Here is an 18703-nt window from a genome sequence, read left to right on the forward strand (position 1 = left end):
AATTCCCGACCCTGCCAGGAATCGAACCTGGGACCCCTGTGGCCAAAGGCCAGCACGCTAACCATTTAGCCATGGAGCCGAACAGTGAAGCCCATTCGGGAGGGAGGATTTACACAAGTAGTACGAGCACCAACTCGTCTCAATAACTTACTATGTCTTTTTGGTTAAATCATGGGAAATTGTTGATAAAACTGAGGTAATAAGGAATAGGTGACCATAAGTAATAATGGCTGTAGGACTGGTACTAAGAAGGCTTTGTAAGTGGGTTACGCAAGACAGGAAATTGTACAGAAAAACTAAGGTTGATGAATTCGGGACTTACCTTAAATCGCAATTCAGTTGTTGGATAAGTAAAGGGAGTAATGTAGATACACTTTGGGCAAACTTTAAAGGAATCATTTGGGAAGAAGAGAAGAGATCTGTACCTGTTAAGAAGGGTAAAATGACTTCATACCCTGTTTATTTTACAAAGGAAATAAGAAAATTAAAAAGAAAATGTAGAATAATAAGCAGGAAAATCAAAGACGATAGAGAGAATGGAGATATTAGAAAACAGCTAATGAGAAAACTTAATAGAGTGAGTGAAAAAGGAAGCAAAAGAGAATTACATGAATGACATACTTCTTGAGGATAATGATAAAAAATTGAAATTTTAAAAGCTGTACTTATATATTAGGAATTTTTTCTTGCAGGAGTTATTTTACAAGCCAGTAAATCTACCGGCACGAGGTTGATGTATTTGAGCACTTCCAAATACCACCAGACTGAGCCAAGTTCGAACCTGCCAAATTGGGCTCAGAAGGCCAGCACGCTACTGCCTGAGCTACTCAGCCTGACAATTTATTTTATTTAGCCCACTGAGTGAAAAGTTTGTCTAATTTCTAAAGAAAACACAAGTTATTCATTAACCATTTGTTTTATCCCGTTCTTGCTCATCCAAGGTAGTCTTGGTACACATTACCTCGGATTATTAAGAGTCTTCTGTATATCTGTGCACTGGTTGTTGTTGTACCATACAGCAAAGACTTCCATTTTGAATTACATGCTCCAACGAGAAGATTTATTTACCATTTGAAAGAAGAGTAATGTAATCATGCTCCCAAACAATCTTGATGAAAATCAGCATGCAGACACTTACCAATACTACTATCACCCTCAACAAAAACACCACTGAAAGGGTGTAACATTTCAAGAACCTACAATGCTGACTAACACAAGAATGGTATCTAGATACAAAAATCAAAATCAGAATCAACATTGTAAGGGATGTGTTTCTGAAATTTGTCTTCAACCATGATCTCCAGTTCGAAGTAAGTCCGGCTCCATGGTCGGAAATTTTAACCTTAATATTGCCACACCCCTGAAACCTTGACCATCATGACGCTCAATGTGATATCCTGAAATATGAAAACCGATGTGGGGTGAAAACCATGTTTCCTGTATTGCGATAATTTGCGGGGAGGTTTCTTGAATGATCAATTTCAATTCATACTTTTTATGAGGTACGCTCCTGGCATTCCATTGTGTGATGTTGATCATAAAACTCAATTATATGGGATATACGGTCTCTTAGTTAATAGATGACAGAGGATATCTGTGGTTGATCCCCCCAATATTTGTAAAAGGAGTAACAGCATTTGTTGTATTTGGATTTGTAGAAAGTCTTTTTGATGCCTGACTGGGTGCTCCGGCTGGAGGAGGGTAACACGAGTGGGCATGTCGCATGCCATAGACATAGAAGGTTGGGGTTGGGGAAGGGATGATGGGGTAAATTGAGAAAATACTGGTTGCATTGGTGGCGCGGTCTCCTCTCGGAGGGCCAGGTGACCTGTCCTATCATACCCTGGGGGAGGAGTGAGTCTGGGAGTTTGAAGTAGGTCCTGAGTGAACTTACCCTTATGAGGACTTTCAATAGGGGGTGAAGTGGGTTCTGGTGAAAGTGGGGGAAACTGTTGTGGATGCTGTGCAGGACTGTAAGATGGGGGGGTTGGAATTTTAGATTTGGCCTCTGGAAATGTCTTATTTTTGGTACTAAACTATCTTTTTAACAAGTTGTTGATGTTTGTGTTCTAGACATTCAGAGTAGCCGGTCAAATGTGCCCCTTTGCAGTGAGCACATTGACAAAAGTTTTCTGTGTACTGATTTGTTGCGTGCGGTAAAGAACAGAGTCCACATCTGTATACTTGTGCTTTACAGTTTCTTTCTATATGCCTATACCTCTGACATTTCTTACAGATTATGGAAGCAAAGATAAATGGTTCAACGTCCAAATATACTCTAAATAAGGAAACCTGCTGGGGCAGGTTCTGTGAGCAAAAAACGACTTTTACTGATCCTGTGGAGATATATTCAATACGATCATTTTGAACTACTTTCCTGTTAAGCCGTTGTATAGATTTGACTGGAGCTATCGATTTTAAGTTTTTGAGGATTTCATCATCCTTCAGTTCCTTATCAAAGCCACGGATGATACCAACATGGAGATCACTTGAACTGGGGATATATGCTTTAATATTAAGGGTAGAAAATACAGGATTATGTAGAAAGGCATTTGCTTGGGCTGCATGGTCGAATGTGACCTGCAAATGATTACGTTCCTTTTGTGATATAGATTTGACATAAATATCCTTATCATAAAACAGGTGCTCTAAGGCCATAGAGTGCAACTGACCAATGATTTTGTCACTGGCGGATTCAACAAACACAATAAATGGGCCATAATGTGAGGCTGGATAATACTCTTGTTCAACTACAGGTGGGGCTGTTGACTATCGTTTTCACTCTGATTAACTGGTGGATGCACTTGTTGAGAATTCTCAGAGGGAGGATTCATTATTGCTTCTTCATCCATATTCACTATTTCTTCATAACACACAATTAAGGGTAAATTAACGGGCGGATCTGTCCCTCCACTGGAGGCTGCATAGTACGATCCAGATATATGTGATACAAAACACGCACCAGTTAAGACTACGTCGAGCACACTCAACACTATTCACATTAGACAACCTACTTGCTGCACTGCTCAGTAGGAAGGTCACACTAAGAAATAGAACATGATAAAAATTCACATCATCAACTATTACTGCCATTCCCAAAGAGAATGAATACTGGACCATGGCCCACTTGATGCGTCACTCAAGCTAGCTCCTTAAAAGGTGTGCAGCGAGGGATGAAACTGGCCGTGATTTGGACGCGTAAACACTACTGAAAAAGGTAAAAAGAAAAGGACCGTATTTTTACCCCAAGTACATCGCTTTATGTATATATATAAAATAACTTGTCCTGACTGACTGACTGACTGACTGATTCATCATCGCCGAGCCAAAACTACTGGACATAAAGAAATGAAATTTTGGAGATATATTCATATTAAGATATAAGTGCCTGCTAAGAGAGGATTTTTGGATATTCCTTTGCTAAGGGGTTGAAAAGGGGGGTGAAATTTGAAAATGAGTGTATCTATATCTCAAAACTTTAAAAGTTTACAGGTGTAAAAATTGGTATTTAGAATCTTCTTTAAAAATAAGGAAACACGTATTTTTTTGTTTTCAGAAAATCCCAATAGGAGGGGTGAAAAAGGGTGAAGAAAGGGTTGAATGCCTTTTATCAGGATACCGGTACTTATATCTCAGAAACTGAAGATATTACAGACCTGAAAATTGGTACTTTTGATCTCTTTTAAAAATAAAGAAACACGTATTTTTTTTGTTTTTGGAAAATCCAATTAATGGGAGGGTGAAAAGGGGCTGAATTTTTAAAATGAGTGAATCTATATCTCCAAACTTTTAAAGTTTGCAGATGTAAAAATTGGTATTTAGAATCTTCATTAAAAATAAAGAAACACGTATTTTTTGTTTTCGGAAAATCGCAATAGGAGGAGTGAAAAGGGGTGAAAAAGGGGTTGAATGCCTTTAATGAGGCTACTTATATCTCAGAAACTGAAGATATTACAGACCTGAAAATTGGTGTTTGGGATCTCCTTAAAAAATAAAGAAACACGTATTTTTTTGTTTCTGGAAAATCCAATTAAGGGGGGGTGAAAAGGGGGTAATATTTTAAAATGAGTGTATCTATATCTCGAAACTTTTAAAGGTTATAGATGTGAAAATTGGTATTTAGAATCTCCTTTAAAAATAAAGAAACACGTATATTTTGTTTTCGGAAAATCCTAATAGGAAGGGTGCAAAAGGTTGAAAAAGGGGTCGAATGCCTTTCATAAGTCTACTTATATTTCAGAACCTGAAGATATTACAGACCTGAAAATTGGTATTTGGGATCTCCTTTAAAAATGAAGAAACACGTATTTTTTTGTTTTTGGAAAACCCAATTAATGGTGGGTGGTGAAAAAAGGGTGATTTTTTAAAATGAGTGTATCTATATCTCAAAACTTTTTAAGTTTATAGATGTAAAAATTGGTATTTAGAATATCCTTTAAAAATAAAGAAACACATATTCTTTTGTTTTCGGAAAATCCCAATAGGAAGGGTGGAAAAGGGTGAATAATGGGTTGAATGATTTAATGAGGCTACTTATATTTCAGAACCTGAAGATATTACAGACCTGAAAATTGGTATTTGGGATCTACTTTAAAAGGAAAGAAACACGTAGTTTTTCGTTTTTGCAAAATCCAAATATTGGGGGGGTGAAAAGGGGGGGGATTTTTTTAAAATGAGTGTGTCTACATCTTAAAACTTTAAAATTTACAGATGTAAAAATTGGTAGTTAGAATCTCCTCTAAAAATAAAGGAACACGTATTTTTTGTTTCCTGTAAATAACAATAGGAGGGGTGTAAAAGGGTGAAAAATGGGTTGAATGCCTTTAATGAGGATAAATATATCTCAGAAACGAAATATATTACAGAACTGAAAATTTGTATATGGGATCTCTTTTAAAAATAAAGAAACACGTATTTTTTAGTTTTTGGAAAATCCAATTAATGGCGGTTAAACAGGAGTGACAAATTGGGGTGAATTTTTTGAAAGACTATATCTACAGAATATCTTGGAAACGTAAAATGTTACAGACGTAAAAAGTGGGTCTTTGGAATCTCCTGTAAATGTAAAGAAACATAGGTGATTTGTTTTTGGGAACTCCACTTAAGGGGAACTCAAAAGGGGTGAAATTTTAAAATGAGAATTTTTACAGTATATCTAAAAAACTTAACATGTTACAGAAGTGAAAAATGGTATTTTTTATCTCTATTAAACATAAAGAAACGTGTATTTTTAGTTTTCGGAAATACCACTTGGGTGGAGGGGGGTTAAAAGTGACTGAAAATGGTGTTGAATTCTTTTAATTAGGCTACTGATATCTCAAAAATGATGTTACAGGCGTGAAATTTGATATTTGCAATCTGCTTTAAAAGTAAAGAAACACGTATTCTCGGAAAATCCAATGAAGGGGGGGGGGGGGTGAAAGAATTGAAAAATGAATTGACTTAATTGTATGAGAATACATACATCTAACAAAAACTAAAGTTGTTACAGAGGTGAAAATTCGTATTTGGATCTCCTTTCAAAACGAAGAAAAACGCGTTTTGGGGGAGAAACCATCTTGGAGGGCGGGAGTGTAAAAGAGTTGAATTCCTTTCATGAAGACACATAAATCAAAAACTGAAGAAGTTAGAGTCGTGATAATTGGTATTTAGAAGATCCTTTACTATTAAAGAAACAAGTATTTATGCGGGAAAATTCACTTAGTGGGGGGGGGGGGAATAGTGGGAAATGAAGTAAAAAAAGTAAATTATTTTTATGGGGATACTTATATCTCAAAACTGAAGGTAATAGACGTGAACATTGGTGTTTGGAATCTCCCTTAAACATAAAGAAACAAGCCTTCTTTTAATTTTTTATATGGGGGGGGGGGTGACGGTAAATAAACTTAACGGCGGTGGGGTGTAGAAGGAGGTGAGACCAATTGATTTTACTGTTATTAATGTACTTATAAGGATCCTCCGTTGCTCAGGCGGCAGCGCGCCGGCCTCTCACAGCTGGGTTCCGTGGTTCAAATCCCGGTCACTCCATGTGACATTCGTGCTGGACAAAACGGAGGCGGGACAGGTTTTTCTCCGGATACTCCGGTTTTCCCTGTCATCAGCCATTCCAGCAACACATAATAGTAATAATAATAATAATAATGTTCCGGACCGTCGTCAAATGTGCGGACCGCGCTGGAAACGGCTCCTGGACGGGTAATGACTAAGAATGGAGTCCGGCCGCGGGTTCAGTGCCGCCAAGGCACCCAATATGACAGCACGCCGGATCTCTTGAAGGATTTTATCCATATTAAAAATTATTATAGGAAAAGATGGCAAAGATTTACGGACCCAACTGACCGGGAGGAATACCTGAGCCTAGCCCGGGAAGTACGAAATCGATTGCTGGAAAGGAAGATTGAAAAATGGGAGGAAACGTGCCGTAAAATAATAGAAAACGAGTCAGATCAGGAATTTTGGTGGATTCTCGCAGAAAACGAGTCAGATCGCGAATTTCGGCGGATTATATATCTAAAACAATAAGCATTCAATTATAAATTTCAGTATAATACCGTAGCGAAGCACGGGTATCTTGCTAGTTTTTTAATATAAGGTAAAAATTGAATATGCTCAAAAATTCAGGGGCATAAAACAAATTAATAATGACAGTGGATGGAAGGGAAAATGGGAAATACATAGAAAATACCGCATTTCCCCTTTTCTTCTTTATATTTCACTATGGGTTTCTTCTTCTTATTTTTTGAAAATACATTTTACTACAAAATTCTAACAAGACCCATACATTATGCCATATACGATCCGAGAGTCAGATCGAACACCGTAGGCGAAAGGCCAAATACCGATTTTGAACTGTCCAGACCATGAGGTTGTTCACCCTGGTAGGGGACGATGACCTAATTTCTAGTGTTGGTGCTGGAGCCCTGTGTACTTGATTGTAGAAATCTGTGAGACTATATAATGTTCATTGAGTAAGCTAACTACTGGTATATGTAATGGCGAAGAAAAAATCTTTTGTTATAAAAAAAAGGAAGAATGAGGCTGAGTTGAAGGAAAACTTTCTATTCATATGACATCCCAGTATTACTACTCACAATGTTATAGCAAATACTATGGAATAAATATTGATGTTTTCAAAATTCTAACTAACTTTTCACTTTTAACAAGGGTTGGAAGAGGTTCCGACTCCTGACTAAACCTAATTTTTGGAAGTTCCACTGAAGGGAACTTATATATTAAATTTAGCAAAATAATTCTAGTAAAAAATCATGTTATTGGCTTTATGTCCCACTAACTACTTTGATGGTTTTCAGAGATGCCAAGGTGCCAGGATTTAGTCCCGCAGGAGTTCTTTTACATGCCAGTAAATCTGCTGACACGAGACTGACGTATTTGAGCACCTGCAAATACCACCGGACTGAGTCAGGAACGAACCTGCCATGTTAGGGTCAGGAGGTCACTGCCTCAACAGTCTAAGCCACTCAAAGATTCTAGTGCTAGCAATAATTTGACTGTATCGAAAAACAGCTCCTATATAAATTAATTGAGATGAATGCACATCAGGACAATATAACAAATGATCATCCTTTGTTAAGTTGTGAGGTGTTATGGTGTAGAAATAAGGTGTCATTGCAGCAGTGACACATTGCCGGACCAGTGATGAACCGGTACAACCACAGATGGAATGGAGTTGAGAAAAAAATGGCATACCACCAATGATGTATTATATATATGTAAAGATATTACATAATTTCTTACCATGCATCCCGCTGCGATTTACTTTGATCTTCGATGATATCATGACCACGCCGGTCTTATTATCTTGCGCAGTAAGGGAATACTGGTGTTAATAGAAAGCTTTTCAATGATTGAATCTACCAAACATATTCAAGAATGGAAATTCTCTCATGCTTTTCTTCGTAACTCTAATGATATGCCAGAAAATTGCATTTTGAGCAAGCAGTTGAGGACGCTCACATATCCAGCAGAGAGTCAGGAAAACTGTAGGTAGAATGCATGGATCAATGTTATAAAGACCTCCAAGATCTTATGAAAATGAATTACACAGTCAGGAAGAGAATTGAACAATATATATGTATCGTTTTAGTAAGCGTTGAAGAAATCACACGTGCTGCTTCTACGGCAGAGTCAGTGTGTTTTGTGTTAGAAAGTGAGGTGAGATGGAAGGTCTACCCTCTTACAAAGGTAAAGAGCGAGGAAAAGTCACCCACTACCGTACTTTCTCGTATTTCTTCGAGTCTAGTTGAGGGACTGTCATACGTGTTGTTTATACCAGCTACTTTTATACTGACAAGCTTCACATCATTGCCAGCGTGAAAAAGCCTCCTATATACAGTAATGGGTAAAAATGATATTTTGGTACTACTGGAAAGCCCAGATCACATTCTATAATCTGACCAAAACATCCTATGTGACATTTTAAAATTATAGCTGCTGTTCCAGAAAATATTCTACCTCCTACCTGACAGATTATTACATTAATTCATGCTAACATAAAAGAAGCAAAACACTGTATTGTACAAGTAACATGCTGAGTGAGATTGTGAGTGTACATTTATGAATCTGCAAGCACGCTTGTGTGTGTTTGAGTGTGAGATCATATACAGTGGAACCTCGGATTGCGAGTAACTTGGTCTACGAGTGTTTTGCAAGACGAGCAAATATTTTAAATAAATTGTGACTTGATAAGCGAGTGAGGTTTCGCAATACGAGCGTCACGTGTACGTACGTTTCCACCTCCCCTGTGCCTTTGTTTTCCCCTCCCCCTGCCACTCTCTTTCCTTGGAAAGTGTGTGTAATCATTTCCCACGCTGGACTTCAGTTGGCGTGCCTTGCTCGCGTAGTCAACACTGTACGAGTGTACATGTTTTGTTTCTGTCATCTGTGATATGTCTGCAACGATGGGCCCTGTGAACGAAAAGAAGGCTAAAAAGGAATTCGGTCGGAGGAAGGAGATGATTACAGTGGATGAATCTGTTCAATGACAATGCAATGTCACATTTTCGTGAAATCCTCATAAAGAGGCAAAAGTAACAGTCATTGGACAGGTTCCTCGTTAAAGTTGCACGAAAAGAAAACACTTCCAATGAGCCAACCAATAGCAGTGATTCCGTTAGTGAAATTCGTGCTACACAGTAACTTTTCTCATGTCATCTCTCGTCTCCCTCACACCAACAATGATTCTATTGTAAGGTAAAGTGCAGTTTAATTGTTTTACATTATATTTTGTTTTAGAAATGTTATGCGAATAAATGTTTTTGTGTTGTGGACGAATCATCCGAGTTTCTTATGGGAAAATTTGCTTTGATATACGAGCGATTTGGATTACGAGCATGTTGCTGGAACGAATTATGCTCGCAATTCAAGGTTCCACTGTATTTATATACCGTACCATTATTCCTGCTATTATGTAATCTGAACTATTCATTTAGTAAATATTTTCAAATAATAAATGATGTAATCTAATGAAATAAATCTCCTATGTGTCATTTTGCAAAAAGAAAAATCTCCTATGTGCAACATCTAACAAAATTACATTAATTTTGTAGCAATTATCAACATTCTGCAGATATTCAAACATCAAACAGAAGCTAAGGGGTAATGATAAGCAAGAATTATTCATAATCTTGGTCTTTAACTGTATCTCTTAAAACTGAAACAGTTTTCTTGTCCCTCTTGAAAAATGCTATTTTTTGCATATAGGAGGTTTTTTCCCTGACGGGGATGACATACTGTTTGCATGCAGCACTGAAGCACTGCTATTGTCACATGGGAAAGCAGGCAGAAAATTCATATCAAACTACAAAGAATCCATGGCTAAACACAAGTTTATAAATACTAAGTAAGGAATTAAAATGCAGTAGAAATAGCATACTCAGCATTTAATTCCAAATTGCTTTCAGTATCACTAAAATTTACACCACTTTCATCCAAATATCTAGCTGTTTCTTTCTCATGACCTAACAAAGCCATGTTTCTAGACAACTGTTACTTTCAGATGTACAAGGCCTGAGATAACACTCCCCAAGGTGTATTTTCAAAGAGAATAAGGAGACCACAGTGTCAATAGATGACACAAGCATAGTGCAGGTGCTATTTAGACAGGTGTAACCCCAACATGGGACCTATAGATGGTACAAACTGTTGTTGAGTAAAGCCCAATGAAGGATCTGTGCAATATGGTTTTTTTTTTTTTTTTTTTTTTTGCTGTCAGGACTGCTCCTCTGCATGAGTACTAAGAGTTAATGAATTTTGGAGCTATTTATAAATCATTTTCTATGATCTGTATTCTTATGATTTAAAGAAGTTCTGCTTAGTGGTGATCGTTATGGTCATCTGAACCATTACAATTTGTCAAATGTTAATTGATGAATTATATTATTTGATGATAATAATAGACTTAATAATGTTATTTGCTTTACGTCCCACTAAGTATTTTTACCATTTTTGGAGATGCCGAGGTGCCAAAATTTAGTCCTACAGGAGTTCTTTTATGTGCCAGTAAATTTACCGACAACACAAGGCTGATGTATTTGAGCGCCTTCAAATACCACCAGACTGAGCCAGAATCGAACCTGCCAAGTTGGAGTCAGAAGGCCAGCGCCTCAACCCTCTGAGCCACTCAGCCTGGCATATATTATTTGAAACTTACGTGCTTGTATAATAGCAATCATACTAACTAGCCAACCCAGTTCTCTTCTTAAAACCTCTCCTGTTTTCCTTAAGCAGTTTGTGCCTACCTACAGCTACATAACTACTTGTGATATGAGCTAAAATTGACTGTTTCAGTATTTTCTCCCCAACTCTTCTTCAGAAGCACACCGACTCTCTAGGAGAACTAATTCGACGAGATAAGAACCGTCCCAGTGTCATCATGTGGTCAGTAGCCAATGAACCAAGGGTACAAAAAGCTGCTTCTGAAACATATTTCAGGTACGACTAAATTAAATCTTAGATTAGGAATAAAATAAGTGCTTTCTTGACTCATTCCTTCTCTTAGTCTTTGATAAGTACATTGGCAAAATATACATGGGCCAAAATTAAATAAATTTTAGCGTTGAAATGGAAGCCATGTCATGTATCCTTCAAATTCATTAACCACATAAACAGCTTCAAAAAACTAGCCATATTAACAGATTGTAAAGTTGTAAACCAAGCTGTATCAGTGTACTGAATAAGCACAAACAAATTTAAAAGGATATTCATAAAATGATCTATATACTGCAGAAACTTGTAATCATAATTTATATTATTAACATCAAATTTCCTACAGAGAAGTAGATGACAATATGCACATTATGTTATGTTATTTAATTTTCAGCTATGTGGCAGACTATGTAAAGTGAATAAAATCATTTACTAGAATTGCTTGGGAGGAGGGGGTGGGGGAGCAAGTAAAGAAAGGCACAAAGTTATCTCATACACACCTAATGATGTACAGTAGCTATCTAAAAGGACTATTTGTCAATAAATTCAGATCAAAGGTTACTCACAAGAAGACCTTGTCATTGTGGTTGTGGTAGTGGAGACTATTGTTTTAAGAGGAAGTATAACCAGGCAACCATCCTATATTAACACTAATCAGAGGGAAAAGAAATGGAAGGGGTCCAACACTTTGAAAAAGACAAGGGCCACGAAGGGCATGAAAATGAAAGACTTCCTAGGCTTGTGAACCTAATACTGTCAAGGTTGGAAAGGAATAAGAGTAGACCAAGGGAGGTCAGATAGGATAGATGAAAGTGAGGAGCCTGTTAGAAGTAAGAGGAAGTAATGCCAGAAATCAGTTAAGGGCCCTGTGGTTGCCAATCCATGCTCCCAAGTTTAGAGCCCCTGGCGCCCCTTGTAGTCACCTCTTATGGCAGAAAGGGGAACTGTGAATGTCATTCTACCACCCCTACCGATGGTGAGAATTTGTTCACAGTTCATGGCGAGGAATCCCAACAATATGTCCCCACCGATTTGATCCATTTTCAATATACATGGAGAACTTTTACTGGTTCAAACTGCAAGGTGCAACACCAAACCAATTTGGAAAAAATGCTTCAAGAGAGTGCTTCACAAGACAATGAGTGAGATCTTTACTTCATAAGGTCGTGGTTCATGGGTGAAATCTTGCACCCATAGGGTTCTTTTGTAAAAAAAAATGAACACCCTGTTTCTATACTAACAGGCAACAAATATACCAACAAAGATATCTGAAAGAGATTTTGTGAATGCTTTGGTCACAATCCTTTATCCAAACATAAAACAAAAGCAACACAAATGCTGGGTATTCCATTGTGATACCAAACTTGTAATCATAATTTATATTATTAACATCAAATTTCCTACAGAGAAGTAGATGACAATATGCACATTATGTTATGTTATTTAATTTTCAGCTATGTGGCAGACTATGTAAAGGATCTAGATAGCTCACGACCCATCTCAATGGCAACAGCAAGAGGTTCTTATGAAGACAAAGCTGTAAGTAACAATGCTTAAACTGAGACATAAAAATTACAAAATAGATTCACTACTCTTTCAGATCATCTAGCAAATTATACATGACCCCATCAAAACACAAACACAGTAAGTGAAAGTAATGTCAGACTAAGGAGAAGATATTCAAAATAACCCTCAAACTTAATTCCTTAGAAGTGCCCCAACGTTACCATCATATTATTATTATTATTATTATTATTATTATTATTATTTTAAAGCAAATTACATAAGATATAAATAATATAAAGAGGAAGTAAAAGGTCAACCAGACATCCTGAGTGAGTATATTGGTAATTCTGAAATGATGAGAAGCACTGAGAGAAGCAAGACAATGGTGCTGACTAGAGGAGAAAGAGGGGGGGGGGGGGAAAGGTACTCTAAAAAACTGGGGGGACGAGACCTTGGAATTATAGAAAGCTTCAATTACATGGAAGTGAACTGATGCAGAATGCAGTAATAAAAAAGTGAAATGTCGTATGGCTTTTAGTGCCGGGATATCCCAGGACGGGTTCGGCTTGCCGGGTGCAGGTCTTTCTATTTGACGCCTGTAGGCAAGCTGCGCGTCGTGATGAGGATGAAATGATGATGAAGACAACACACACACACCCAGCCCCCGGGCCATTGGAATTAACCAATTAAGGTTAAAATCCCCGACCCGGCCGGGAATCGAACCCAGGACCCTCTGAACCGAAGGCCAGTACGCTGATCGTTCAGCCAACAAGTCGGACAATGGAGATCAGTAAAAAGATACAACAGGGAAATGCATTTTACCAGAGCATGAGGAACTTTATCTGGTAGAAGGAAGAATAAAGAGGTGTTATATGAGATGGATTATTTCCCCATACTCATACTGACATATACAGCAGAGATTTAGATACTGGCGAAAAGACAAGAAAGTAAAATCAAGACCAATGGGATGAAATTCTTAATAAGTGCAATAGGAAAGACAAGAAATGAGGATGTCAGGAAGAAAATCGGAGCAGGCAAGTTTTTGGATTGAAAGAGAAATAAACTGAGATGGTTTAGACATGTTTAAAAGGATAAAAGAGGAAAGGATGTTGAAGTGGATGATGAAGGCTAGATTGAAGGAAGGAGAACAAGAAGTAAACCCAGACTAAGGTGGTTGGATACAATCAACAACTGTATAGTAAAAGGAACCTGAACTGGAACATAAATGAAGAGCAGCAATGGTGGTTGGATAGAGGAAGATTATAAGGTGCCACTAACATCCCTATTCAGCTGGAGATGGAAAAGGGAAACTTCATGATGATGATTATTATTATCATGAATATAAGAGGAGATGTTTTATTTATCCTGGCAAAGTTAGGGATATAGTGCCTTCCTTACACTTAATTCACATGTACATGGATTATTTTAAAAAAATACTTTTTATTATTTTATGTTTTCTCCTTCAGAATATATACCGGTATAGTTTACATACGTTAGCAAGATTTTTGGCCCTAAATGTTGATTTTAAAAATGTCTGCACTAAATAGCAACGCCCCCCCTTAAATGTCAAATTCCTTGTGTGGGGCCAAAAAGCAAATACTGAGGGTGAAGATTATTCTCATATACATTCATTACCTATACATTCATGCTTATTGAGGTCATAAAACCTGTTTATCGAGACCTTAGTGACAAAAGACTCTTGGAAAAATACCTCATGGACAAATACAGAACCCTAATGTGGATTTCCATCACTGTATTTGGGGGCGTGTGCCAAAACAGGTACTTAAGTTGAGTAGCTAGGCATGCCTCTGACATGCACTAGCAAGAAATGCTACTGTCAGCCTGCAGTAACAGTGAATGATTTAGTAGAGGTTTTTTTTTTTTTTTTTTTTTTACATGTTGTTTAACGTCGCACCGACACAGATAGGTCTTATAGCAACAACGGAGCAAGAAAGGAATAGGAGTGGGAAGGAAGCAGCCGTGGCCTTAATAAAGGTACAGCCCCAGCATTTGCCTGGTGTGAAAATGGGAAACCACGGAAAACCATCTTCAGGGCTTCCGACAGTGGGGTTCGAACCCACTATCTCCCGAATACTGGATAATGACCGCACTTAAGCGACTGCCGCTATCGGTAGTACAGTTTATGGTCAGTATGTGGGAAGAGATAATCTCAAGATATGCAGGATTGCATATTTTTGTTATGTTCAGAGGAGAGGTGTTTGAGGCAATTGTAGAGATAGACTGGTTCAAACATTTTCAGAATATTCCACAAAAGCAAAGAGTGTGAAGCAAGGGGTGTTCTTGCAAGCGATGCCACCCGAGCTGCATGTACAATTAGTGTGACGAGGTCAGCGTAACATGGTCTACACTTCTCCTATTACGAAACAAATCTTATCTAAAATAAGTTATTTTGAATTATCATCATCATCATCATCATCATCATCGTCCCACTCCAGTTGCCCGGGTGTGGTTAACAAGCCTTCTCCTCTCCTTTCAGTCCTTCCACTTTTCCTTCTCTATTACTTCCACCACATCCAATCTAGCTTCTTTAATGTCCTTCCAAATCTGATCCATCCACCTTCTCCTCGGTCTTCCAACTGGTCTCTTTCCCTTAACTTCTCTTTCCAATTCCCTTCTTGCTACCCATTCCTTTCTCATTCTTTTTACATATCTGAACCATCTCAGTCTTGCTTTCTGTATGTTCTGTACCAACGGTTCTATATTTAGCTCCTCTCTGATTTTAATATTTTGAATTCTATCTCTTCTTTTTTTTAAACTGATGTTCTTAAAAGTAATGTTCTTTGAAGTGTTGTTTCTAATTCTCTGTTCTTCCAGGCCCAGTTCATGGATGTCATCATGTTCAATCGCTATAATGCTTGGTATAGTAACCCTGGCAAAATCATGGTCATCAGAAGAAACGTAGAAAATGATGCTGAGAGCTGGCATAAAAAATTTAATAAACCAGTTATCATGTCAGAATATGGTGCAGATACAATGCCTGGACTACATGTGGTAAGCATACTACATAAGTAACAAAAACTACTGTATGTGAGGATTTCAGTACCATATTTTGAGTTACAAAACAATATGAAACTAACTCTTAAAGTAATTCATTAAATACCGGTATAGGAAGATAAGGAGGGGAATTTAAGAGCACACATGACAATGTGTGAATAGACTCAACAATTAAATGCTAAATGTGTGCGTGCATGTGTGTGTGTGTGTGTGTGTGTGTGTGTGTGTGAGAGAGAGAGAGAAAATTGAATTGAATTGAATTTATTGATAATGATGATTTACATGCCACTGAGGCTGAAAAGCCCCTTTATGTAGCGTCTACTTATAACACAATACAAGTTTATGAATATACTAACTACATTTTATAATATTAAAATATCAAATTAAACATTAAACTTAAAAATTAAAATACAGATACCAATTCCAATAAAGTTAAAACATAAATCATATAAGAAGTAATAAAGCATATCATTCGATGTTTTAATATTTTAGGCTACAAGAATCTCAGGAATATAAAAAACAGAAACAATTTTCCTAGAAATATACATATTTCTTATTATTAGACACAAGAATACCTGATCTCAGCCCCTTGCATACTCCTCTAGTAAGATACATGTTAAGGACTGCTTTAGTTGGGTGCAGTTCCTGTCATTTGCAAAACGGTGAAGGTTAAAGACATTGAAGATACGGGATGCAGTGCAAACAAAAGATTTGTTAAATTTAGTGGTACGATGAAGGGGAATTTGAAGGGTAGTTTCTGTAAACCTATTATCTCTGTTATGTACTGACTCCATAGATTTAAATGCATTATATAGGTAGGGTGGGGTCTTCAGTTTGAGAATTTTGTGCGTAGCAACGGCTACTGAGAGAGAGAGAGAGGATAAACACAATGACACATCAGAGCAGGAAGAGCAAACAACAGAAAGAGGAGAAAAGGAAAAATATGAAAACACAAAGGGACAAGACAGTCTCCACAAACAGCACGTGGATTCACAACAGCCATTCAAGAAACAGCAGAGGTACTTTTGGAGAAATTCTTCCCCAAAAAATAACAAGATAATTTTCAGAAATATGTCAGAAATTCCACAAACACTGCACCAGACATGATAATGATTCTCTCTTTACACTTGAAGAAGTTTAACGTGTAATCAACAAACAATGTGATAATAAATCCCCAGGAACAGACGGAACTTCAGCCAATATATTAAAAATTATCCAAATGTGTTGCCAAAAATTACTCTTGAATATGTTTAATATGTGCCTGAAACTTGGTGTGTTTCTTGACTGTTGGAAGGAGGCTGCAGTGAAAATTATTCCAAAACCAAATTCTTCAAATAAGGCTAGCACAAAATCTTATAGGCAAATATGTCTTTTGCCAGTGTTAGGAAAAATATTAGAAAAACTATTAATTGATCGAGTGATGTTCCACCTGCGCAGTAACAATCTTTTAAATGAGAACCAGTATGGGTTCACAGCACAGAAATGAACAGAGGATGCAATACGACTGGTAGTCGAATGGATAGAAGAGGTATTTACAGAAAGGAAGACCACTCTGCTGATCTCGTTAGATATCTCAGGAGCATTTGACAATGCCTGGTGGCCAAAAATATTACATCAGCTGAAGAAAAAATGATGTCCTAGAACCCTGTATGTAATAATTAGAAAATATTTTAATAATTAGAAGGCAAAGCTCACAATGGGTGGTACTACATTTACCAAAAATGTCACAAAAGGCTGTCCTCAAGGTTCTGCATGTAGTCCAGGATTCTGGATAATTCTCTATGATGATTTACTGACTTTGGAATTACCTACTGACTGTCAGGTAATTGCTTACGTAGACTTTTGCTACTTTAAAGTGATGATGTTTCAAGTTTGACTTTTCGAGCTAACACAGTGCTGAATATAATTTACAACTGGGGATTTGAAAATAAATTGGATTTCAACCCTCAAAAGACAAGTGGCATGTTCATTACGAGGAAGAGAAAAGCTGAAACACCTGTAGTTCACATGAATGGAGAAGCTATAAAACTGGTGGATCAAATGTCGTACCTAGGTATTGTTTTAGACAGAATACTAACATTCAGAGCTCACTTCAATGCCTACCAAAACTAGCAAATTGCTGTCTGGCTTCACTATTGCTACCAGATTGACATGGGGTCTTAATCCAGAACTATTCAAGACAATGTATCATGGAGCAGTTGAACCATTATTACTGTATGGTGCATCTGCTTATCATAATGTACTGTATTGAAAAGGAAGTGGATTCAAGACAAATTCAAAGATGTTTTGTATTCAGAATTATTCGTGCATACCACACAATATCCATGGAAGCAGCCCTTGTTGTGGCAGGAATCCCACCTCTACATTTAAAAGCTATTGCCAAAGCTGAGCTCACATTAACAAAAAAAAAGATGTTTTGTAACCTGATAGGATCTTAAGGTTACTCCTGAGCTGCAAGCTAATGCATTGACAGCAGGTCACCCAAGTAAATTTGTCAATAATCTTGTGGAAGAAATATGCAACACACAATATCATTACAATATTTATACGAGGGGGTCCTGGATTAGCAAAGAAAAAATGGTTGGTTTGTAGGATGTGCTTTTGTAGTGCTACAGAATAACAGTGAGGTGTATGCTGAAACATTTAGACTACCTATCTCCCTCATATTCAGTCTTTCAAGCAGAACTGTGCACTATACAACAGGCAGTTATGTGGATTAAAAAACATAGTTGTGCTGTATAAATATTGAGTGATTCTCAGGCAGCTTTGAAAGGAATCCATGAAAAATATTTCATCCAGTAGCTGCCAATATCATCATCATCATCATCATCATCATCATCATCATCTTCTTCTTCCTTCCAAGTATTGGACCATGTGTCCCGTTACGGTCTTGCATTTTACTTTTTGCAAGACTTGAAAGCAATCAAATGTCCTTCTGATGGGTTGCTAGCCTGAAGGAAGTAAAGCTGCTAATATAATCATATATATTAGGCTACAGTAAACATATCTGTATGAAATGGGTCCGAGGGCATAATGGAGTAGAAGGAAATGAGAGAGTTGATGAACTTGCCAAAGCAGCTACTACTTCTTCTGATGCTTTGTTGGTATATGAAAACTGCCCTGTGTCTCTTGTATAAAAGAAACTGAGAGATTATACACAAGATATGTGGAACAACCAATGGATCACCAGCATTAATGGCCAGCTAACAAGGGACTTGCTCTTTCCAAATATTCAACA

At 37.4% G+C, this 18703-nt stretch overlaps 1 protein-coding gene across 2 annotated transcripts in view; it reads left to right on the forward strand.

Annotated features, from left to right (window-relative positions):
* LOC136878787 (beta-glucuronidase) overlaps window positions 1–18703 on the forward strand; it is a 268892-nt gene that overhangs the window by 229003 nt on the left and 21186 nt on the right. For both annotated transcript variants that reach the window (XM_067152257.2, XM_067152256.2), the window contains 3 exons: window positions 10807–10950; window positions 12399–12483; window positions 15286–15462. In XM_067152257.2, coding sequence (XP_067008358.2) covers window positions 10807–10950; window positions 12399–12483; window positions 15286–15462 — 406 coding nt within the window. The remainder of the gene's footprint in view (window positions 1–10806; window positions 10951–12398; window positions 12484–15285; window positions 15463–18703) is intronic.

This window comes from Anabrus simplex, chromosome 8, assembly GCF_040414725.1.
Source record: "Anabrus simplex isolate iqAnaSimp1 chromosome 8, ASM4041472v1, whole genome shotgun sequence".
In the NCBI taxonomy this organism is placed as follows: Eukaryota; Metazoa; Arthropoda; class Insecta; order Orthoptera; family Tettigoniidae; genus Anabrus; species Anabrus simplex.